The following is a 25,933-nucleotide window of genomic DNA, read 5'->3' as shown; positions in this document are numbered from 1 at the left end:
GGACAACCCGAAAACATAATGCCTCCTGCACCTTACGGTGGTGGAGGCATAAAGAAAATCCTGGATCCACAGACATATTCGGATTTGCATCAAAGTCTGATCAATTGTTCCATGGTCCACCTTTCCTCCAAACACAAGGCCCGTCAGGAGTAAATTGACAACCAACACGCCCAGTTTCCATTGTGCTATAGATGTAGTTCCGGTTCACCTTACGAGCGTACATCACGACTTTGGAAATATGGCGTCTGCTAACGCTCCAATTGACGATGGTAGGTATAGAAATCACTGGACATTGTTGCTATAACGAATTTCAACTGATATATCATATTTGAGATAGATTATATGATGATTCAGGGTGAATCTGGATGGTATTTTGATAGGCGGCAATGACTAATTTTGAAGAACAATCCTACAGATTATAGCCCCCCCCGACCTGTTCCTTTGTGCAGTCACTGAGCAGTCGTGCAATCACTAAACAAATCATGATAAATCCTGTTCCCAAAACTGATGAATACAATCCATTATTTTTTTTGATATTAGATAGGGTTTGGGTTTGTATTGACAGACCCCCCCCCCATATAGTTGAATATGGATTTATTTTTACATGCCAAAACATAAGAGTCCTACGTATTAAGGCTGAGATGTTAGGCATGCACCCAATTTTGATAAACACACAAGACATCAGTTTTAAGTATGAAAGTCCCCACTAGTATATAAAAATATATTTTTGAAATGTTCAGAACTGAAGGGATAGATCTAGGTACTGGACCACCACCACCACCACTCTGGCCACCACCAAATAGATCATCCACCAAAATTTCCATTTTACCTGGAAAATGAAAGTATACCATCATTATTAGAACAATTTATATACAAGTGCATCCTTATATCATCAACGATATCTGATGACTAGGTTTAGTTTTGAACGAGTATTTTGCAAAAAAAGTTACAAAGGAAACTTCCTACCTACCCTAGAAAATTTGTCGTAAACTTTTGGGATAAACAAATTTTTTTTCCCTACCTACCTACCCTATTTTGAAAACCCAGGAAACAGGAAACACATATATTATTTTGTTTGGCCTCACTACTTTTTGAGTTCCGTAGGGAACAAACAAACAAACAAACAAGCAGATGCGAAAACATAACCTTCTCCAACAAAGTTGACGGAGGTAATAATCGATTGCAGTGCAATGACCAGTGAAAACTTCAACTCCATTTTCCATTGAGACATGAATTATCATTTCATCTGTACCCTGGGGCGGCATGGTGGTGTAGTGGTTAGTGCTGTCGCCTCACAGTAAGAAGGTCCTGGGTTCGAGCCCCGTGGCCAGCGAGGGCCTTTCTGTGTGGAGTTTGCATGTTCTCCCCGTGTCCGCGTGGGTTTCCTCCGGGTGCTCCGGTTTCCCCCACAGTCCAAAGACATGCAGGTTAGGTTAACTGGTGACTCTAATGCCGCTTTTCCACTACAAACGCGGCTGAGTCGAGCTGAGCTGAGCTGAGTGGGGCTGTTGGAGTTGCATTTCGACTACAACCGTGCTGGCTGGAAGTGGGTGGACACATTGGGTGGAGTTAGCGAAAGTGGGTGGATGTCACGTGATGTCGTTAAGCAGCGCAAACAGTGACATCAGTGATCTTTTAAGCGGTAGTCTCACGACCCGAATAGTAAACAATAAACATGGAGTCGTTAGTGTTGCTGGTCTTGGTGCTGTGGCTTGTTGTCACCGACAACGCCAACAGATACTGGCAAGAGCGTATAGATGAGGCGAGGCGCATAAGGCTTCAGAAATTCTCGTAATTCGTAATTCTTCTTCTTCCGGGTTTGCGGTGTTTACAGATCCCAGCGTGCTCGCGGGGCGTGTGTGGGCATGTGAGGACACTCCTCCTCACCAATCTGTGCACAGGGGAGTGTCTGCTCACGCCCCCAGCCTCACTCGGCTCGCTTTGGCTCGCTTCAGCCCCACTCCAAAACGGTGCGAGTTTTAGGGGCTAAGCAGGGCTGAAGCGAGCCGAGTCGTGCTGTTCTTTGGTAGTCGAAACGCGAGCCGTGTCGGGCTGAAGTGAGCTGAAGCGAGCTGAAAAAGGGTAGTGGAAAAGGGCCATAAATTGACCGTAGGTGTGAATGTGAGTGTGAATGGTTGCCTGTGTCTATGTGTCAGCCCTGTGATGACCTGGCGACTTGTCCAGGGTGTACCCCGCCTTTCGCCCGTAGTCAGCTGGGATAGGCTCCAGCTTGCCTGCGACCCTGTGGAAGGATAAAGCGGCTTGAGATCTGTACCCTGAGCAAAACATAGAAACTGTCCAAGGTGACTGAGCGAGATGAGCGGTATGTAAATGCAGCAGCTCTGTATGATGTGTTTGTGGGTCAGAGATGTTAAATGCAACACGGTGTATATTTCTGCTACAGCGCTCTCTGGTGGTTGTTGGATTACAGATAGGTGTTGAGTGCAGAATTTTAAACCCCAGGTCGGGTCTGATTAAAAACTCCTGCCGTGACCCGGATTCGAACCGGGGTTGCTGCGGCCACAACGCAGAGTACTGACCACTATACGATCACGGCTCTCCACCGCGGAGGCACGAGCGCCTCCTGGCATTAAAGCATACCCGTGTTGTGTGTGATGCACTCAGCACCGCACCCACGTGCAATGAACCGGTGCTCCAGGTGCTCCAGCCCCTGCCCCTTTTCTGTTTGCTGTCCAAAGTGCCCTTTTCATAGGGACTGTTTTGTTGTTGTTGTTTTTTTTAATATCTGTAAAAGATAAGTTAGCTCCAACATCAATATTCTCTACAATTTGACAACAATAATATATGAAATTACAGATTTATAAAATAACGTTTTTCTGTGTAAATGCGGGCATCAATCCGTGACGTCATGCATTCAGTGCGCCTCCGTGCAGAAAGCGCATGCAGGCGGTTGGCAGTGGGAGACAGTGCGAGGAACGGCATGGTGAGGTCACACTGAAAGTCTCCTTTCATTTCTTATCTGAACATGCGATATTGTGCAGCTTAGAACACAACAGTAAATGCATAGGGCTGTTTATCATTTAATGAAGCCGCCTAGGCTATATTTAGTAAGTAAGTAAGTAAGTATGCCCTTTATTATCCCACAATGGGGAAATTCATGTGTCGCAGCAGTACATCACACAATCAACATGTATCCAAAGATAGACAACATACGTACAAACACAGGACCAAAGTTAAAACTAAAAGGATATATACAAGATAGATACAAAAGGGGGGATGTTATGAAAGTAAAAGTGTTGTTACTAATCGACTAAATAAATAAATAAATAAATAAGTAAGCTACATAAATAAAAAGTTATAAGTACACAGACAGTGCAGTCATATAGCAGCATAAGAGGGGATAAAAAAATCCTAGCAGCACAAGATCATCATCGTCTTCATCACCCTCATCACAACCCCCCTCACCCCTACCACAAACCCCCCCCTCTCCCGCAGCATCATCATCACCATGACTACCGCAAAGAGTTGTTAAACAGTCTAACCGCAGAGGGAAGAAAAGACCTGCGGTACCTCTCAGTCTTACAATGTGGGTGGATAAGCCTGCTGCTGCTCAGTGGGCTCTCCAGGGCTGCCATTGCTCCATGCAAGGGGTGGTGGACATTACCCAGGATTGATGACAATTTTCTCATCATCCTCCTGTCCCGTTTGCTCCTAAACCGTTTGCTCCATCCATTTCATTAACGTGGCAGATTCGGAAACTTTAGTTTGAACGACGGCGTTAATAACATATTCTAGCAGCTTCGAAAACTTAAGGCTGAATGACGACGTCCACAACATATTCTGTCAAGACTATTATGTTATCACTGTAAAAAATGTCCGTAGAATTAACAGTGAATTTATGTAAAATCATGACATAAAAAAACCCTATAAATACAAAAACAATGAAGCAGTGTGTAATTTACATCAATATACTGTAAAACTCCTAACCAAATACCACTGTTAATTTAACAGTAAGAATATGTTGAATTGATCATATTTTTTTGTAGAATTTACAAATTGTTGTAGTTTAAACACAGACAAACTGTAATACTAAAACAGAATGTGATAGTTAAAATTACATCATTGCCCTGTTAAAAAAAAATCAAAAAGCTGCCACCACTGTGGCTCAGTTGACTAAGGCACCATACCATGAATCCAGGGACCTGGGTTCGATTCTGACCCGAGGTCGTTTCCTGATCTCTCTCCAGCTCATTTCCTGTCTCTACACTGTCCTATCCAATAAAGGTGAAAAAAGCCCCCCCAAAAATATGTCTAGTAGATCATTGCTTGTAACCATTGTTTATTGTACAATGAATATCTGTAAAATTAACAGTTATGTATTGATTATTGTACATTGAATACCTGTAAAATTTACATTTAGTTATCATTAATTCATCTCATCTCATTATCTCTAGCCGCTTTATCCTTCTACAGGGTCGCAGGCAAGCTGGAGCCTATCCCAGCTGACTACGGGCGAAAGGCGGGGTACACCCTGGACAAGTCGCCAGGTCATCACAGGGCTGACACATAGACACAGACAACCATTCACACTCACATTCACACCTACGCTCAATTTAGAGTCACCAGTTAACCTAACCTGCATGTCTTTGGACTGTGGGGGAAACCGGAGCACCCGGAGGAAACCCACGCGGACACGGGGAGAACATGCAAACTCCGCACAGAAAGGCCCTCGCCGGCCCCGGGGCTCGAACCCAGGACCTTCTTGCTGTGAGGCGACAGCGCTAACCACTACACCACCGTGCCGCCCCAGTTATCATTAATTGTACATGGAATCCCAGTGAAATGTACAAGTTATTCTGTAATGTTGTTTCCATTTCACTGTATTTTTAACAGGATTATTCTACCAGTGTTTTTCCGTAAAAACAACGGATTTTTTTTTTACAGTGTAGTAGCGTTTCCCACTTTGCAGGAGTACTACCGTGCTAAGGTGTACTCAGTGGTGTAGTGGAGATTTTTAAAGTGGGGGTACGCGATTCGTGACGTCATCGATTTGATATCATGTCAGAAGCGGTAGCCTTTGTTTGGTCGCCTATGTTTGGTATGAATGATTTGTATAAATGTTACATTCTTTTAACAACACAAGAGGGCACAAGAAGAGACTTTTTTTCAGACGTTTTTATGTGTGCAATTTTCATTCGTGTTTGTCAGTACAGCCCAACTGTTATGGCGAAAAGCCGCGGTTTATTTTGTCTCCAATAAATATGCCGAAATGGCTAAAGAGGAACAAATTCGCCTTCTCCTTCCGAATGCATCGTCGTAGACAGCACCACTCTGCTGCTGGAACTCAACATAAACCTTGCATAGGTTTAACATGGACTATCAGGCGTGAAGCCAAAATATTGGAAATTATGATACACAAACACCTTTGTTCATGTTCGAGTCATGTTCATTTGAGCCGAGCTGCATTCGGAATTCGATATCTTTACCAGCCTACTTACTGCCGTGGCAACAGCTACAGCATGCGTCCAGAAGTTCAAAAAAAGTCACGTCACTCACTCACATCGCATACAAACCAGTAATGGGCTGAAATTTATTATAAAAGGCACCAATCGAATAAATCAAGCATTTAGTCTGGCGCGATTGAGGCACCTGCGTATACAAAATACATGACATGCAGCCATTGGGTTAAGCCCTACCATGCACTCCTTCTTAAAGACTTGAGTATTTCTTTAAATTTATTGTCATTTCACATTTTTGGATGTACAACAAAACACTAAACAGGAAGGCCACAAAGATTATGAATTTCAAATCATATATATAATACAGTATGTGGTGAAGGGTGGCACGGTGGTGTAATGGTTAGCGCTGTTGCCTCACAGCAAGAAGGTCCTGGGTTCGAGCCCCGGGGCCGGCGAGGGCCTTTCTGTGTGGAGTTTGCATGTTCTCCCCGTGTCTGCGTGGGTTTCCTCCGGGTGCTCCGGTTTCCCCCACAGTCCAAAGACATGCAGGTTAGGTTAACTAGTGACTCTAAAGTGAGTGTGAATGGTTGTCTGTGTCTATGTGTCAGCCCTGTGATGACCTGGCGACTTGTCCAGGGTGTATCCCGCCTTTCGCCCGTAGTCAGCTGGGATAGGCTCCAGCTTGCCTGCGACCCTGTAGAAGGATAAAGCGGCTAGAGATAATGAGATGAGTATGTGGTGAAATTATCCGCGTAAGGATGACCAGGCAGGCGATTATATCAGTTCTGTTGCCCTCTCGGTGCTGCTACCATGAACGCCCGGAAATCGCACACAGAGAGAGAGAGACCCTACTGTTATTATTAGGCTATTCAAAATCATAGGCCTATACTGAGCAAAAATCGCATTAGAACTTCAAAGATCATAAAGCATTAAACCGACAGATCATGCTGCCTCGAAAATGAAAAAATAAAATCCGTATAACTTACATTTGACGTTGGCTGTCAAGAGCGTATAAACTCAGGCCATTGAATGACAGTTTTTTTTTTTGAATCTCACCTCGGGAGAAGTGGGTGGACGGCGTACCCCCGCGTACCACGCCCACTACACCCCTGTCTACAATTTGACAACAATAATATATGAAATTATAGATTTATAAAATAACGTTTTTCTATGTAAATGCAGGCATCAATCCGTGACGTCATGCATTCAGTGAGCCTCCGTGCAGAAAGCGCATGCAGGCGGTTGACAGTGGGAGACAGTGCGAGGAACGGCATGGTGAGGTCACACTGAAAGTCTCCTTTCATTTCTTATCTGAACATGCGATATTGTGCAGCTTAGAACACAACAGTAAATGCGTAGGGCTGTTTATCATTTAATGAAGCCGCCTAGGCTATATTTAAACCGTTTGCTCCATCCATTTCATTAACGTGGCAGATTCGGAAACTTTAAGGCCCGGTCCCACTGCACTTACGGATGCAAAGAGGATGTAAAACGTAAAAAAATCTTTGCCATCCGTTGGAAAACGCTATGCATCCGTTGTGTACTCATTGCATACGTGCTTCATACGCTCTATCCATCGAGCATCCGTCCACTGTGATTTCATCCGCGCAAAAAGTTTTGAGCTGCACAAAACTTTTAGAACGGATGAACTTTCCGCCGTGTACGATGTAAATCCGCGACATATACGAGCAACAAACGTTCTATGTCCGTTATCATCCGTTAAACGTCTGCTGTATCCTCTCTGCATCCTCTGGGCATCCTCGCAACTCACATCCGCTGCAGCTGAAAACGGAAAGAGGGAGGAAAGATAAGGTACATGAAACGTCTATTCATCGTTAGTAGCACGGAAATAGAAAGGATGTAAGCGTATGCATCTCGTATATAAAGTATTCAAAACGGACAAAGCGTTTATATCTGGGATGTATCTCGTATATTTAGGATGTCTGGAGTATGTCTAGAGTATGTAGAAGGACACCTAGCGCAGTGAACGGTCTGCATCCGATATACATCCGCGCAACATCCCCTTTGTTTCCGTTAGGCGTACGTGATGCATCCCCTTCATCCGCTATGCGTCCGCTTCTCAGTTATCACCGGTAACCCCTTCGGAGCTGTCATCCACTTCCATCCGCTTTCATCTGCTAGGCTTCCTATGAACATGCATTTAACATCCCCGCTATATACTACCCACGTCCGTTCTTTTCCGTTCTGTTTTCGCAAATTTTCGCCAATTTTGTCCATTTCTGGAGCGGATGAAAACGGATAGCGCCACCCCCAAAATTTTGCTCGTCCGCTGTGTCCTTTTTGCATACGTTTTGTGTCCATCGGCCAGTGAGACCGGGCCTTTAGTTTGAACGACGGTGTTAATAACATATTCTAGCAGCTTCGAAAACTTAAGGCTGAATGACGACATCCACAACATATTCTGTCAAGACTATTATGTTATAGTAGCGTTTCCCACTTTGCACTAGTACTACCGTGCTAAGGTGTACTATGTTTTTGTTGACACAATGACACAAGAGCTTCAGAGGCGCTTTAAAGGAAGAGATGATACTACATGGGAAGTGTTGAGTGCTTTGCAACACCTCACTGAACAAAACAACTGGCAAACACGGAAAAGTCCAGAAGAAGCACTAGCATCTGTCAGGAAGCTTTGTGAGTTTTATGAGATTGAGGAAGAGGAGAAATTACTGACGGAACTTAAAGTCTTTCACTCCTCCTGCTCTTGCCTCCCCAGTGTGGCATCCATGCTTTCTGTGCTCAAGGAGAACAATGCCGACTTGGTTTTTCCAGAGCTGGCTGGGCTGCTGAAAATATATGGAACACTACCTGTGTCAACTGCAACGGTAGAGCGTTCCTTTTCAAAGTTAAAGCTAGTGAAGACAAAACTCTGCAGCCTTTGTCATGAAGAAAGGCTGTCAGACCTTCTTCTGCTGGCAATTGAGAAAGATATCCATATTGAATACAGTGTTGTCATAGACATTTTCAAGAACATGGCAAACCGAAGACTGCTGCTTTGAAGAATACTGCAGCATTTAGATGGATCTCACTTTCACACACACACACACAGAATGTTCAGTTGCAATTGAAATTTAGTTTTGAATAAAGTTAACTTGTGTGAAAAATTTGTTGCCCTTTTTTGAATGTTGAGCCCCTGCCCCTCCAAAGGTCTTTGCACGGCCCTGCAGCACCTCATTCAGCTGACTAATCCCTTTTTTTCAGTGTTTTGTGGGTTTAATCATCAACTCATCATCACTCCTGCCCGAACATCCCGGTCTAGGTTGCCAGATTGTGTTATATACCTTTGCATTTATCACTTTGACCTTGACTGAGACAGGTTAATATTTGAAAGTTTTGGTTAAAGTTTTTTTTTAAAGTAACTCTTTAGTGCTCTGTATAATGACATGTAATTATATTTTATAAATAAATTGAGATAAAAGCCATTACTTGGCTAATATTCTAGCCTGTACTCGCGATTTGGCTCAAGAGCTAGCTTCTCAGCGACTTTTGCCTAATCTATTTTACTTCTTTTTAACGCCTTTGGCATTTTTGACTCCACCCTTTCTTTACTAAATAATTCAAATGATTCCTGCCATAACCATGTTTCAGAATATTTGTTTCTATTTCGTTTCTCCTGACCGCCAGAGGCGGTGCTTTCAGCACATGGATATCCATCACACGAACGTGCAGGTCGAGTAATAGTAACAACAAAGTCACGTGTGACCTGGGTGACGTCACCCCGTGACCCCGGCACAAAAGACCGGTGAACCCAGGAAGTGACCTCTTGCATCTTCTCGCGTTTTGCAGGTTGCGAGTTGGATTGGAATTTGGATTTTGGACAAAGCGCCGTGTTAGTTTCGTTACCCGTGGGGTTGGGGCTGTGCTTACGCATCCCCCAAGAAACTGCGTTAAGTCCATCAATTCTTTTTTTCTCTTGTCGTTGTATTCGTATTGTTTTGTTACTCCGTTAGCTGAGTGCTCTCGCTCGGTGGAGTTAGCTGACTAGCCCTCCGAGGCGGTGTTCTCGCCGCTGGAGGCCGGCTTGTTTTCGTTCAGGTAAATGGTTTTCATTTCATTTGAATTAAAGCGGTGTTTCTCACCGCTGTTTTGTTATCAGTTCTGTGGCGCACGACGCCTATTTTTGTTAGTGTTATCGACCGCCTTGTTTTGTGTAGCCTTGCCTCGGGCCTGTTCACGGGCTGGCTGTCTTGTGTTTTAGCGGTGTATGATGTCTTCTCACGCTAGTGAGTGACTGTTTAGTTGCGGCTGTCTTTTAAAACCCACGGCAGTAGGCTCGCGGTTCGCGAGGTCCGGGTGCTCCCGCTTAGGCCCTCGCACCATTTTTTCCTGACCACAGGTGTGTTTGCCCGGTCGTTTTTCGTTGCCACCTGATTGCTTATTTTGTGTTACTTACTAATTATTGGGGTGTTCTCGCCCTATTTTTTAAGTTCCCTTCTGCCAGCCAGGTGTCATGGACCTATTCTCTTGCTGCGCCAACTGCCGGGCCCCCCTCGAGCCGGAGGACGGCCACCGCGAGTGCCCTTCGTGCCTGGGTATTGATCACCTGCAGCAGGGGCTGATGGACATGGCCTGCGCAGACTGCATGTGCCTGAGCGTGGCTGCGCGGACGGCCAGGCTGGCTCGGATGGATCCTCCGTCTGACATCCCCTGGGCCTCGGGGGGACAGGACATGGTGCCGGGTGCAGCAGCGGAGCCCAGCAAGCGCCGTGGGGCTCCCCCACGCGTCTCCGCTTCCAAGGCGAAAAAGAAGCGCTCGGGCGATTTGGCTCAGAAGGTGGAGATGATGTCCACCGAGCTGGAGGAGATGAAGGCCCTGCTGGCGAATCTCCAGCCTCCGCCACAGGGGAGCAGTGTTCCCGCAGCCACCCCATCTGCCTGGCAGCCCGACCGTTCGCCATCACCACCGCTTCTGCCACCGGCCGTTGATGCACGCGGCCTGGATGAGCTGTCGATCCAGGCGTCGGAGAGCTTTGACTGCGGTGGGTCTGACGGTCACGACTCCACCTCTCCGGCCGGTTCCCAGGCCACCAGCCATGGCACCGTGGCAGCGTCGGAAGGCGGACGCTCATCCATCCAGCCAACGCTGAGGGCTGCATTGGCCTGTCTGGGTTTGGACACGCCCCCGGTGGCCCAGCATCAGAGCGCTTTTTTCAGAGGCTCCACACAGCCTTCCTCATTGTCTGTTCCGCCCTCGGCCCCATACATCGAGGAGTTACAGAGGTGTTGGGCGAACCCCAGACGCCTTTCCCACCTCCCTAATGACTGCAGGGCCCTGGCAGCAATGCAGGACGCCCCCACCTACGGCCTCCAGCAGATGCCCAACATTGAGCCCTCCGTGGCTGCCCTCGTCCTTTCGCCCAACGAGGCTCTGCGGCCTGACGCCCGATGCCCCCGCACTCAATGCCGTGTGACCGACGACCTCATTGTGCGGGGATACGACACGGTGGCACGAATGGGTCGTATCGACAATTCCATGTCCCACCTGCTGCTGGCCCTCGCCCAGACGCTGGAGGGGACGAGCGCAGCATCACAGGAGCTGTGCGACGCGGCTCTCCAGGCCTTTGCCTACTCGTCGCGGGAACTGGGCCGGCTGATGTCGTATCTCACCCTCGCCCGCCGGCAGAGATGGCTGGCGCAGTCTTTTGCTGCGTTCAAAACTTTTGCTGCATTCAAATGATTGTGCTTCTATTTTGCTGCTATAATATGCTCATCTTATGTATGTTCTAGACAATACAAAAAGCACCACATGCCAAATAAATAATTGAATACATAATAATAACAATAATAATAAATGCTTCCAATGTTATAGTGTTGTTTGTATTTGGTTGCATTCACTGCATGAATATATTTGATTGACAATTTGACTGACAGTGTTTTGGCATATTTAACATTTATCCTCCAAAATAAATCAACTGTTTTGGTTTAAGATTGTGCAAGCCTTCAAATTTTCTCACTGAACATTTCTCCTTCACATTTTTCACCTGTAGGCATGTGACAAGATTTAACATGATATTGCTCAACCTACCTCTGTAAAGTCAGCTAACAACTTATTAAAATGCACCAGAATTCAGCAAATAACATGTATGATAATAAAAAACTTCTGGGGGAGGACCCCCAGACCCCCCACTAATCATTTCCTTCAAACCAATGTACAACAACCTGTACAATCTGTTACATTGGCCAACCAATCTACATTCAAACTGCCATAATGTGTAGGGGGGCACTACAAGACATACATAGGCCTACAACACACAGATAAGGTGTATATCTCTGTGCAATATGATATGGTTATCAAATTAGAGGGTTATTTTCCAAAAAGTATATTGTGGCAGGGCGGCGGGGGCAGGGGCGGGTACGAGGCAGAGCCCCCCCACATAACCAATCCCAATTTAACCCCTGGTGTTGGTGATTAGTCAAAGAAAATAATTGTTTGTCAGTGATAAGTCAATGGAAATCATTGTCAGTGATTAGTCAGGGGACATAGTTATTAGTTGGGGGAATCATGGTTGTCAGCGATTAGTTGAGGGATCATGGTTATCAGTGATTAGCCATGGGAATGTAGTTATTAGTTGGGGGAATCATGGTTGTCAGTGATTAGTCAGGAGGACCATGGTTATCAGTGAGTAGCCATGGGATCATGGTTGTCAGTGATTAGTTGGGGAATCATGATTATCAGTGATTGGTCGCAAGCGCAAGTCAGGTATTACACTGGGGTAAGTTATAGCTTTTCCACCATCACGGAATGGGCTCCTTTCTGGTTCGTGAACCAAATTTTGGACCAAGTTTTCAGAGCATTTCAGCCAAAAATAAATTGGTTCATAACCTGAAAACTTGGTTCCTAGCTGGAACCAAAATTTTGCTGGTTTTCCCTGCATGAACCATGACACGTGTCAGTAGTTTGGAGAGGAAGCAGAGCGCAGCAATGAAGAACGCAACGGAAAAGGATACATCTTCAGAAAAAATGGAACAAAAACAAATATCTGCAATAACAGAACAAAAGCTCACAGGTAATCATACGCTCAACCATCGACTGTTTATTTTTGTTGTGCATTGTGCAACACCCATTCAAGATGCATCCTTGATTACAATGGTTCTGCTAAAAATTGGTGAAAATGCGAGCTTTTAAATCGCGATTTCTCATGTCTAGAACATTTATTCACACAATACAGTACAGAGCTACAAGCAAGCCAGTTCTGACACCACCAAGAAAAAGAAGACATTGGTTACAGAGACAAATTACTTGTGACCAGTGTTGTGAATGGTGCTGAGCAGTGAGAAGTCGGTTACAGTTGGTCGAATTAATTTGGTGCATAAATTGTGTGTTTAGATATGCAGTTTTTGCATACATGCACAAAAGGAGCAACAAAGTGAGACACGAGATGGCCATACATTGAAAATATTCAATGTATATGCACAACACAGAGCCGTAATTTCAGTGACAAAGTGAGTACAGATTTTCATATCTGTATGCAGATGAGGTTTGACACAAATCCAAGTGACTGGCTCGACTGAGTCCTTGGACCAAACTTTTAGTGGAATATTTTGCTCGTGATTCACAGATTTAATTGGATTGTAGTAAAATCCTTGTATTTGCTTTAGACTACGACTAATACCTATTTCTTAAGAAATATTGGTATATTGATTAATTATAGGAAAGGGAGAGTTATATTTAATTCTTATGCACTTAAAGTTAGAAGTTTGCTCTTTTCTTAGTATGTCTGTGAAGGTTCTCAATCATTCAGGTCATCGTAAGCCGTAGGTGCTAAAGAAGGCAACTGGACTTGCTTGAAATTCTTGGAGATGTTTCACCTCTCATCCAAAAGGCTTCTACAAACACAACATTCCTGTACATTTCAGACCCAGTAACACTCTGAGGCAGAAATTGGTCCACCCTAAGGCCAGAATACCCAGACACAAACAGGACAACATCTCGCCTCATTATCTCATTATCTCTAGCTGCTTTATCCTGTTCTACAGGGTCGCAGGCAAGCTGGAGCCTATCCCAGCTGACTACGGGCGAAAGGCGGGGTACACCCTGGACAAGTCACCAGGTCATCACAGGGCTGACACATAGACACAGACAACCATTCACACTCACATTCACACCTACGGTCAATTTAGAGTCACCAGTTAACCTAACCTGCATGTCTTTGGACTGTGGGGGAAACTGGAGCACCCGGAGGAAACCCACGCGGACACGGGGAGAACATGCAAACTCCACACAGAAAGGCCCTCGCTGGCCACGGGGCTTGAACCCGGACCTTCTTGCTGTGAGGCAACAGCGCTAACCACTACACCACCGTGCCGCCCCACAGGACAACATAGTGTACGCAATTCAGTGAAGTAAGGAATGCACAAACTTGTACATTGGGGAAACAATTGCTTTATAAGCACAAGGCTGAACACAGGAGAGCCAGTTCCTCAGGCCAGGACTCTGCAGTCTATCTTCATCTAAATAACAAAGGACACTCGTTTCAGGACTGCAATGTACACATTCTAGCCAGAGAAGACCGGTGGTTTGAAAGAGAAATAAAAGAAGCCATCTTCATCAACCTGAAACAACCACCATTGAATAGAGAAGGGGGTCTGAGATGCCACTTACCGGTATCAGCCACCTACAATGCAGTCCTTGGCATGCTTCCCAGAAAACTGAATACACATCCACACCAAGACTCAGCTGACTTCAATGACTCGCATGATGGCAGGGAGAGCCAATGATCCACAGATCACCCTAATGACTCTCTAGGCTGCTAACACCATTCACACCTGGCCTCCAGTGACCCTAACAACCTACAGGATGACTGAGAGGGTCAATGACCCATGTGACCTCAATGACTCCCCTTAGGGTTGCTTTTGGTCCACTAGTGGATAAATATCTGGAACTCCCCACTAATCAGACAGAGCTGAAGAAGCCTTTCAGATGAGAGGTGAAACATCTTCAAGAATTTCAAGCAAGTCCAGCTGCCTTCTTTAGCACCTACGGTTCTTCTCTAAGTAATTGCTTAGCTCTCAAAAAAGCATTTGTGTTGTTATTGGCTCTTAAAAGTGTCTTTTAAATGGTTTTCATGGCACATAGTCCTGCCAAGGAATGGCACCCTGAGCAGTAAAATAGGTAGCAAGTGTCTCCCTGACTTGAACTACTTCCTGAGCCACATTGTTGCTACCTACCACTAGGGCAATTATTTCCTCTTCCTCAAACTCTCCAACTCTTTATGTATCTCTTGTGGTTCTCCATACTGCAAGAAGCTATGAACACCACAAATGGCCTTTACACATGCCACTGCATTGTCAAGGCTTGTATTGATGACACATCTCTACATGAAGATGGTGTCTGAGAGGAAAGACTTCATCAGCTACAAATACATGAGGTTGTGGTTCTACATCCTCTGCAGCTGGAACACTTGGAAGCAGCATGTCAAATGTCTGCTATCACAAAGGGCACACTACTTGGTACACTATTTGGTATGTGGTTTGGAACACAGCCCTAAGACAACATGCCTATATTTTAGCTCCCTGACAGCATTTTGTCGCTGTCCATGGTGTTGAAACTCAAGTGATGAGAGCTTATCACACAAAAAATATACAATGGAAAGCCACCAAAAAGTAAAACAACTAATTTTACAGCCTGTAATACTAACTATTTGTGTTATTTTCATCTCATACAGGCCAAGCAACTGAAAATAAACATAGTACAATATTAATACACTACCTAAGTGATGGGAATGATCGAGTAAATGAGGAAATCTGGGTGTAAAATGAAGTCGAGTTCTAATCCAAATATAAAGTGGAGCAGTTTAGAGTCTCACTCAAGGCTATATTAGGAGAAGTCCTGGGAATTAAACTCACATGCTTTAACGCAATATCACTAACTGCTAAGGTTTCATTTCGAGGAAACATCTTTTGAAACAAATGAATCATCATTTAAATATATACCACCATCTCCCACTAGGTGGCAGTAAATCCTCACCCATGAAGCTCTGGGAGTAAAATGTCTCATCTCATCTCATTATCTCTAGCCGCTTTATCCTTCTACAGGGTCGCAGGCAAGCTGGAGCCTATCCCAGCTGACCACGGGCGAAAGGCGGGGTACACCCTGGACAAGTCGCCAGGTCATCACAGGACTGACACATAGACAACCATTCACACCTACAGTCAATTTAGAGTCACCGGTTAATCTAACCTGCATGTCTTTGGACTGTGGGGGAAACCGGATACCCGGAGGAAACCCACGCGGACAGAACATGCAAACTCCACACAGAAAGGCCCTCGCCGGCCACGGGGCTCGAACCCAGACCTTCTTGCTGTGAGGCGACAGCGCTAACCACTACACCACCGTGCCGCCCGGAGTAAAATGTAATTGGAGAAAAAAAAGTTAAATTAAACAACTGAAGAAATATTGCTGTATTTATGGTACAGTTATACACTGTTTTATATTTTATATTGTGACCAAAACAGACATCATGGTAGTATGCGTGGGGAAGCCATGGCCTAATGGGACCAAAATGTTGCTGGTTCTGGTCCCTAGACCAGCAGGGATGGCTGAAGTAGCCTTAAACAAGGCACCTAACCCTCTAACTGTTCCCCAGGCTGCTCTGGGTATGTCGCTCTGGATAAGAATGTCTGCGAAATGTCAGTAATATAATTTTATCTGTTACAGTGCAGGCCTTGACTTTACCAGGTATTTTTCTGACCATTATATACAAATATATATGAAAATATTCAGTTATATGATACACTTCAATACAATTCACAGTCCAGCTGTTTATGGTAGACTACACGGTCCTTTTCCAGCATACATTAACCTTCCATAGCATGTAACTTTACAATGTGAAAAAAGGTAAGGTGATGGGGTCGCAACTCCACACACCACCACTATCCAACTGAGTGTTGGGATTTTTTTTATCGGAGTTGTTTCCCCTAGATCTGCCATGATTCTGTGACACTATGGCGATGCTGAGAGCCACTGCGGATGGTCTTCATCATGTGAGAGGCTAGATGGTGCGGCTACTTGCTGGAATATTGGCCATGTTTTGCGCATCACATGATGCTGGATATGGGGAGACCAGATGGGGACGCCAGGTGTATCAAGGACACCCAGAAAGATACGACTCCTCCAGAGATCCCTGGCTTATTCAGTCAAATGGTCTAGGTTTTTTTTTTAATCAGACTTTGAGGTTACATTTGTGCTTCATGTCTCAGCAGAACACAATACTGACATGCCCACATTCCAGGATGGTCACTATAGTGTGTGCATAAGACCAAATCTCTGTTCACATTTACAGCATTTGGCAGACTCACTAATCCAAAGCAAATTATTTGTTATTGTGTACAAACAAGTTAAATTAAGAAGGCAATTAAAATAAACAATAAGGCATTGGTGTAGGTGCACGAGAGTGTACGAGTAAACCACATTTTCCATTCTGTCAGAACATCTTTATCAAGACCTCACTGTGCAACACCAAAACACAAATATGGAACAATGTGGGGTCGATGTAGGCAGATCAGAATATCATGTGCTCACTGATCATGTCATTTTTTTTTTTTATTACACCCAATCACGTCATATTCTGGGGCGTGTTCAGTACAGAGCGCCTGGAGTATAAATATAAATCCAAACCCTGCTTCAAGTGCATTCATATTCTGTTCATAAATGAGATACAAACACTGTAGAAGTACGAAGAAATGAAAAATGACTTGTTTGTGGATTTTAATTTTGATCTTCAGCACCATGTGTAAGTAATATGAGTCAATTATTCACATCTAGTTTCACAGATTTAAAAAAAATAAAGTTTATTGAGCTTATTACTCTCAACCACTTTGTGAAACTGTTTATGTTGAAGGATCTCCTGATGTGATTTTTAATAACAGTTTATATAGATTGGTTTTTGAAATGTATTCATTACTTAATTACTGTGATTTTTCTCGAGATCCAGTCCAACCTGGTAGACGCTGGGTTGCTGCACAATCCCTCACAGAGTCAGGAGTTTATCAGCCTGATAAAGAGCTCAGTGTGGATATCGGAGACTCGGCGACTCTGCAGTGTTGTATTTCTGAAAATGAAATTGGGATAATCGCCTGGTTTAAGCAACTGAACAGAAAAAAACCTCAGATTATAGTCACGGTGTATAAAAGTGTTGGAGAAACATTTTATAATGAATTCCAAAAGTCACGTTTCCAAATAGAAAGATCTTCAAACTGCTTCAATTTGATCATTTTAAACATCATTCAGTCTGATGAAGCCATGTACTACTGTGCACTGACGACACCCAGCCTTGTGTTTGGAGATGGAACTTATTTAAAAATTAAAGGTAGGATTTCCACTAAACTTTCTTAAACTCCTGGTTTAATATCGTGATATTTTTCCTTATTATCATTAACATGTTCAACCTGGAAGACAAATAATCCTGAAGTAGTGAAATGTTCACTGTGTTTTCTTCTTCAACTACACTGAGTTACAGACTTTTAGTCAGTGAATGATGATAAATGTTTCCAGGTGAACATGTTACTATTGAATCAGAAACATCTAAACCAGCTCTGGGTGATAATTCAGTGGGCTGTGAACCAACACTGCATGGAAACAGCATGAACATGAACACACAAGATAAAACAGGTCAGATGCCTGATAATTCACTATTAATTAATCATCCTTAATTCATAATATAGTGAAATAACATTCTCAGAAGTGACCAGATCTCTCCACTCCTCAGTGCTCGGTTTGGGAACGGCTTTGGGTTTGTGTGCACTTCTGATTTTCTGTCTCATTTATTTCATACTGAGGAGAAGAAAATGGGATAAAAGTAAGTGATTCTGTGATCATAATAATGAACAATTTTGTCAGTACAGTTAACTTTACTTTTTAGCAAAAAGCACTAATAGGTGGCTTTCTGTATTAATAGCGAAAACTAGTATAGAAGATTTTCCAGGAATGACGCAGGTATGTGAGATACTTATGTATGTGAATTACTGGATTGCTACGTTCATATCATACTAATTATAATGTTCTAGATATAATTTATAAAGTTAGGTTATTTAGTTGTGCTCTTGTTCTGTGTAGTTAGTGTGTATAATGCAGTTCACCATATTGTATAGTTATTACTTCAGTCCTGACTTCTTCTTCTTCTTCTTCTTCTTCTTCTTCAGGAATCTGAAGCTGAAACACTGAATTATGCAGCTGTGCAATTCTCTAAGAGGAACCCCAAAGCTGAAACAAAGAAAACTGGCTCTTCAGATGAGTGTGTGTACTCCGGTGTGAAGAAAACTCTAAGATGTGACAGAAATAATTTATAACGCATGGTACTGTTACACGGCAAATACAATGACTATTGTTCATTACCATGATATGATATGATATGATATGATATGATATATGATATGCCAACAGAAAAAAAGCAGAATAGCCCAGAAATCATACATTTGTTTACACTAATCTCATAATAAGAATTATATTAAAGTTGCCTGTATTTAAGATTTTTTTATTTGCAGTGTCGAGAGATGTCTGTGCTCAAGGTTTTTATTTCTGTGCACACATTTAAAATAACTACTGGTGTTTTTTCATGATGATTTCTTTCGGTTCAAGTGTCAGTATGTTAACTTTCAGTAAGAGTGACCTTGTAAAAATCCAACTTGTATGTTTTTTTTTGTTTTTAGTTTCATGATTTCAGTAATGCCCCCGTGTTGGGCTCATTTGTATGTCTGATTTTTAACGCGGTAAATGTAAAAAGCAATTCCATAAAAAAGTAACAAAAACATGGTCTTTAACATTATTCTGAAAATTATTCTGTGAGTAATGTTCCATTTCTAGTGTATTTTCAAAAAAGATGTGGCTTGCCTAGAAATGCAAGTTACTGTCTATTTGACTGTGACCTCGACATTACTGTATGTCGTTTATGATATGATTTACATCTTTAGAGACTCAGATAGTGGTGTGAGTTTTACCAGTGGAAGTGAAACCAGTGAATGCAGTGAGGATGATTAAATCAGCAATAAAAAATACAAAAAATCTAACGGATGGATTAATCTTAATACAGACCCTGTTGCAGAAATGACTTCCCACCTCTTCTAAGGCTGTTTTTGTCACTGATCTTTGCCTTTTAAAGATTTTGTTTTCCTGTTTGTGGAGCTCAGAACGTGGAAGTATTTTTCTTCGCCATTGAGTGTTGAGTAAAATTTTTTCAAACACATTTTACATGAACCGAATTGAAGCAAAAAGATAAACCCTTCCAGTGTGGCACGGTGGTGTAGTGGTTAGCACTGTTACCTCACAGCAGGAAGGTTCTGGGTTTGGGCCCCGTGGCTGACGAGGGGCCTTTCTGTGTGGAGTTTGCATATTCTCCCCTTCAAGTGTTCTGGTTTCCCCCGCAGTCCAAAGACATGTGGTGAGGTTATCATGAGCAAGGCATTTAGCTCTGCGTATGTGTGTGTGCTCATGGCTCACTTGTGTGTGCGCGCATGTGTGTGTTCACTGCTGCAGATGGGTTAAATGCAGAGGACGAATTTCTCTGTGCTTGAGTGTGCATGTGACAAATAAAGAAGTGAAACCATAATCAATCATATTATACAGTCCAGAATTTTCATTTCACATTGCATGCACCTTACAACAATCACTCATTTATTTGTGGATTTTTACCAGCTTTCTCACTGTCAGTTAATATTATATCATGCACATTCCTGACCATCAGATTATTACAAACACATGCTACCATCCATCCATAATCCATAGCCACTTATCATGTGCAGGGTCGCACGCAAGCTGGAGCCTATTCCAGCTGACTATTGGCGAGAGGCGGGGTACACCCTGGGCAAGTCACCAGATCGTTGCAGGGCTGTGACATAGAGACAAAGAACCATTCACACTCATGGTCAATTTAGAGCCACTAATTAGCCTAACCTGCATGTCTTTGGACTATAGGGAAAAATGGAACAACTGGAGGAAACCCACACAGACACAAGGAGATCATGCAAACTCCACACAGAAAGGCCCCCGTCAGCCACTGGGCTCAAACCCATCACCTCCTTGCTGTGAGGTGACAGTGCTAACCACTACACCACCGTGCAGCCCCACATACTACCAATGAAGACGATACAATAATGTAAAAAAAGAGATAGATTCATATTTAGAATTTTTATTGTTGAATTTCTCATAAAGAAGTTAAAGAAAAATAAATTATTATACTCCTGGTTCGTCCAGGACAACAAACATATGGATCGGCAATAATTATTGAAGGATAACTAATATAAATAAATAAAAATGCAGCAGTGATATCATACTTACTTTCATCACAATGTCAAATATTATTTTCATCTTACTGAAGCAAGTTGATTACATATGTCAAAAAAGTCAAAGTCCTTCCCATACCAGGACCTGGTTTTCCCAGGCAGTCTCCCGTCCCAGGATGAACCAGACCCTTAAGGCGCATTGGGTGGCGCCGATCTCAGTTTCCATAGCCTTCGGCCTCTTGCCTATACAGCTAGTGTTACAGTGGGGGTCTAGTCCTCTGGTAACCACAAGAGTTTGACTCCCTAATCACATCTGTATTGCAGCGTGACTTGCCAGACGGCAGTAGGTACAACTTTTATAATGGTCTTTGGTATGATCTGACTGTGAGTAGAATGTGCAATGTCCCAATTGAGAGGCGGACATACTAACCACTAGGCCAACTCACAGTCCCTTCTTAAGTATGAGTCCTGTAATTCGTGTTCTCTGTGCAGAGTTTGTGTCCCCGTAAGTTCTGTTGTTTATTGTACTGCTGCAGCCAAACAATTTCCCTCAGGGATCAATAAAGTACTCTCTGTCTCTCTCTCTCTCTCTCTCTCTCTCTCTCTCTCTCTCGTACAGGGAGCTTAGCATTTAAGACTTTTATATCCTGGGACAATAAGCTATTAGAGAGTCTGCTGGTTGTGGCTCAAATGCTGCAGTACCTCTTACCACAAGCTAGTTGGCAGAAGAGACTATGGTAATGATGGATAGAAAATTTGATTATTCTGCATGCTCCTGTTTCACAATGCCAGAGGTAAATTCTTGATAAGGACATTTTGTGATACACCAATAAAACTATCTACAACCCCAATTCCAAAAAAGTTGGGACAAAGTACAAATTGTAAATAAAAATGGAATGCAATAATTTACAAATCTCAAAAACTGATATTAGAACATAGACAACATATCAAATGTCGAAAGTGAGACATTTTGAAATTTCATGCCAAATACTGGCTCATTTGAAATTTCATGACAGCAACACATCTCAAAAAAGTTGGGACAGGGGCAATAAGAGGCTGGAAAAGTTAAAGATACAAAAAAAGAACAGCTGGAGGACCAAATTGCAACTCATTAGGTCAATTGGCAATAGGTCATTAACATGACTGGGTATAAAAAGAGCATCTTGGAGTGGCAGCGGCTCTCAGAAGTAAAGATGGGAAGAGGATCACCAATCCCCCTAATTCTGCACCGACAAATAATGGAGCAATATCAGAAAGGAGTTCGACAGTGTAAAATTGCAAAGAGTTTGAACATATCATCATCTACAGTGCATAATATCATCAAAAGATTCAGAGAATCTGGAAAAATCTCTGTGCGTAAGAGTCAAGGCCGGAAAACCATACTGGGTGCCCGTGATCTTCGGGCCCTTAGACGGCACTGCATCACATACAGGCATGCTTCTGTATTGGAAATCACAAAATGGGCTCAGGAATATTTCCAGAGAACATTATCTGTGAACACAATTCACCGTGCCATCCGCCGTTGCCAGCTAAAACTCTATAGTTCAAAGAAGAAGCCGTATCTAAACATGATCCAGAAGTGCAGACGTCTTCTTTGGGTCAAGGCTCATTTAAAATGGACTGTGGCAAAGTGGAAAACTGTTCTGTGGTCAGACGAATCAAAATTTTGAAGTTCTTTATGGAAATCAGGGACGCCATGTCATTCGGACTAAAGAGGAGAAGGATGACCCAAGTTGTTATCAGCGCTCAGTTCAGAAGCCTGCATCTCTGATGGTATGGGGTTACATTAGTGCGTGTGGCATGGGCAGCTTACACATCTGGAAAGACACCATCAATGCTGAAAGGTATATCCAGGTTCTAGAGCAACATATGCTCCCATCCAGATGACGTCTCTTTCAGGAAAGACCTTGCGTTTTCCAACATGACAATGCCAAACCACATACTGCATCAATTACAGCATCATGGCTGCGTAGAAGAAGGTACTGAACTGGCCAGCCTGCAGTCCAGATCTTTCACCCATAGAAAACATTTGGCGCATCATAAAACGGAAGATATGACAAAAAAGACCTAAGACAGTTGAGCAACTAGAATCCTACATTAGACAAGAATGGGTTAACATTCCTATCCCTAAACTTGAGCAACTTGTCTCCTCAGTCCCCAGACATTTACAGACTGTTGTAAAGAGAAAAGGGGATGTCTCACAGTGGTAAACATGGCCTTGTCCCAACTTTTTTGAGATGTGTTGTTGTCATGAAATTTAAAATCACCTAATTTTTCTCTTTAAATGATACATTTTCTCAGTTTAAACATTTGATATGTCATCTATGTTCTATTCTGAATAAAATATGGAATTTTGAAACTTCCACATCATTGCATTCCATTTTTATTTACAATTTGTACTTTGTCCCAACTTTTTTGGAATCGGGGTTGTATGTGTTTGTTTGAATATTTTAAATATCCCTTGTATCCCTGTTTCCTCTCGATCTGATGCAAGATCTATGACTGTTGTGTAATAATCTCCTCGGAGAGTGAGTGCCATAATCACTTCACTGACTGAGAATTGAAGAAATTCAATCACCCAGAAGTCCATGGTGGTGGACAGAACTCATCCATCCCCATAGGAACAAATATGCCAGACAAATATGGAACTTTGTCTATGCCTATGTCTGTTGCAGAGTGTCTGGATACATGCTAGCATCTTAGCTGCCTGAAAACACCTGGTCCTCAGAGTTATCTGGGGATTAACATCTCTAAACATGATATCGCAAGAAGGTTCTGGGTTTGAGCCCAGTGGCCAATGGGGGCCTTTCTGTGTGGAGTTTGCATGTTCTCCCAGTGTCTGCATGGGTTTCCTCCTGGTGCTCCAGTTTTCCCCACAGTCCAAAGATATGCAGTTAGGTTAACTGGCCACTCTAAATTGCCCATAGATGTAAATGTGTGTGTGTGTGTGTGAGAGAGAATATGCAGAAAGGAACCACCCACCCTACTGCTGCAATTCTGGCCAAATCAACCAAACATGGTTCACCTCAAGCCTGGATTGGGTTTGGCAGTGATGACGATGAAACATGATATCTCTATCTCATTTAACATCATAATGTGATTGAGTTGGGATGAAATTTTGATATATTTTGCAGACATGATTGACTCATGGTCCATGGGCAGCTTTATAGCAGAAAACCTATTCCCCTCCTCTCTGAGCCCAGGGTGTGGATTGGGGACCTCTGGGCTCAAAATGAGTTCGGTTTCAAATCCAACCACTAACAATACAGATTGAACCTATCCATTCAAGACAATTCACATTTTTGTCATTGATTGAGCTAGACATGGCTCAGAGAATGGAAATAGCTGGGCATTAAGCTGCTGAGAGATGTTGTCTCCACTTTCCATGTGGGTCACACTCCACAGAAAGCCCTGAAGCAATGAGAATAGAGAGTGTGCCCATAGAGATCCATCATTTTGCACAAGCAAAGTGCCAACAAACTCCCACACTAAACGCTGGGATTGCCCTCTTGACCTGTTCCTAGGGGCCAATCCTACTAGATTCCTCATCAACTTTCTCTCAGACAAAACACAGGAGTACAGCCAGAAGGGCTCTTGGCAGGGGTACATTCAACACTCTACATTACCTGCATCTGTTTACCGCTTCTTTATAGAGGAAAAGGACAAAGGTCTGAGGCCATGTATTGATAGATTAGAGGAGCAAACAGCAGAGCATTTGGGAGGGGGATGAGTGGAAGACGGTCTTCTCTGCAGCCACTGGGCAATATGAATACTTGGTGATGTTGTCCAGTTTGATGATTGCCCCAAATGTCTTGTCGGAATTCATTAAGATGGTGCTCTGTGATGTGATATGTCTTGATGTTTCTTGTTGGTGGATGTAGGCTGGGGGTGTTGGGCTCCCAAGGTGTGTCATGATTTGGGGTGTTATAAACAGTATAATCCACATTTTGGTGCTTTTAAGTATACACTCTGGAACACAATCAGTATTTCCAATGATGACCTGCAGAAGCAGCTATAGATTCCATCCATCCATCCATTATCCATAACTGCTTATCCTGTGCAGGGTCGCAGGCAAGCTGGAGCCTATCCCAGGTGGCTATGGGCGAGAGGCGGGGTACACCCTTAACAAGTCGCCAGGCCATTGCAGGGCTGACACATAGAGACAAAGAACCATTCACACTCACATTCACACCTACGGTCAATTTAGAGTCACCAATTAACCTAACCTTGGCGGCACGGTGGTGAAAATGGTCACCTCACAGCAAGAAGGTTGCTTGGTTCAAGCCCGGCAGCCGGCAGATGCCTTTCTGTGCAGAGTTTGCATGTTCTCTCTGTGTCTGCGTGGGTTTTCGCCGGGTGCTCCAGTTTCCCCCACAGTTCAAAGACATGCAGGTTAGGTTAATATGGGACGGCCTTGGGCTGAGGTGCCCTTGAGTGAGGCACCTAACTCCCGATTGCTCCCCGGACGCTGTTAGCATGGCTGCCCACTGCTCTGGGTATGTGTGTGGTCATTGCTCATGTGTGTGTTCACTGCTTCAGATGGGTTAAATGCAGAGAGGAAATTTCACAAGTGTGTGATGAATAAAGTTATGCTTTCTTTTCTTTCTTTCTAACTTGCATGTCTTTGGACTGTGGGGAAAACCGGAGCACCCGCAGGAAACCCAGACAGACACGGGGAGAACATGCAAATTCCACACAGAAAGGCCCCCATCGGCCACTGGGCTCGAACACAGAACCTTCTCGCTGTGAGGCGGCAGTGCTATCTATTATACAACCGTGCCGCCCCGCAGTTATAGATATCCTGTTTAATACATTTCAGGCACTGAACCAGGTTTACTCTATATTATTGCATAATACTGTACTGTCTCCATGTCAGACAGATTCTCAAATGCATCTTATACAGCTGCTATAAATAATAAATTTGTATCCCTGACCTGTCCCCCAATCATCAGCTTTTATTGTTTTGAAAGGACTTCATGTCTCTTTGAAGGAGTTAAGCTCCATCTGGCTCAACACTGCTGTCAGTTTCTTCAATCATAACATTCAAATGCATTCATCTGGTCCAAATAACTATTCATATTTTGGCAAGTTTTTGTACAAACAAGTTTAATTCAGTGGGCAATTAAAATAAACAAAAAAGGATTAGTGTAGGCACACCTGAGAGTACGAGTAAACCACATTTTCCATTCTGTCAGAACATCTTTGTCAAGACCTCACTGTGCAACACCAAAACACAAATATGGAACAATGTGGGGTCGATGTAGGCAGATCAGAATATC

The 25,933-nt window shown here is 43.5% G+C and overlaps 1 protein-coding gene and 1 non-coding gene across 2 annotated transcripts; one reads left to right on the top strand and one right to left on the bottom strand.

Annotated features, from left to right (window-relative positions):
• Positions 1-2,485: 2,485 nt before the first annotated feature.
• On the bottom strand, positions 2,486-2,557 carry trnah-gug (transfer RNA histidin (anticodon GUG)). Its single transcript has one exon. It is a non-coding gene; the product is annotated as a tRNA-His (tRNA).
• Positions 2,558-17,038: 14,481 nt separating this feature from the next.
• LOC132890035 (uncharacterized) lies at positions 17,039-19,058 on the top strand. Its single transcript, XM_060926830.1, has 6 exons — positions 17,039-17,170; positions 17,366-17,746; positions 17,932-18,048; positions 18,146-18,239; positions 18,345-18,372; positions 18,579-19,058. Exons 1-6 carry the CDS (start codon positions 17,128-17,130, stop codon positions 18,723-18,725), a joined length of 810 nt encoding a protein of 269 aa, XP_060782813.1. The 5' UTR covers positions 17,039-17,127; the 3' UTR covers positions 18,726-19,058.
• The last annotated feature ends 6,875 nt before the right edge of the window (positions 19,059-25,933 follow it).

The sequence above is a fragment of the Neoarius graeffei genome, chromosome 8 (assembly GCF_027579695.1).
Source record: "Neoarius graeffei isolate fNeoGra1 chromosome 8, fNeoGra1.pri, whole genome shotgun sequence".
In the NCBI taxonomy this organism is placed as follows: Eukaryota; Metazoa; Chordata; class Actinopteri; order Siluriformes; family Ariidae; genus Neoarius; species Neoarius graeffei.
The sequence above is the reverse complement of the archived record's forward strand: the minus strand, read 5'-3'. Positions and strand labels throughout refer to the sequence as shown.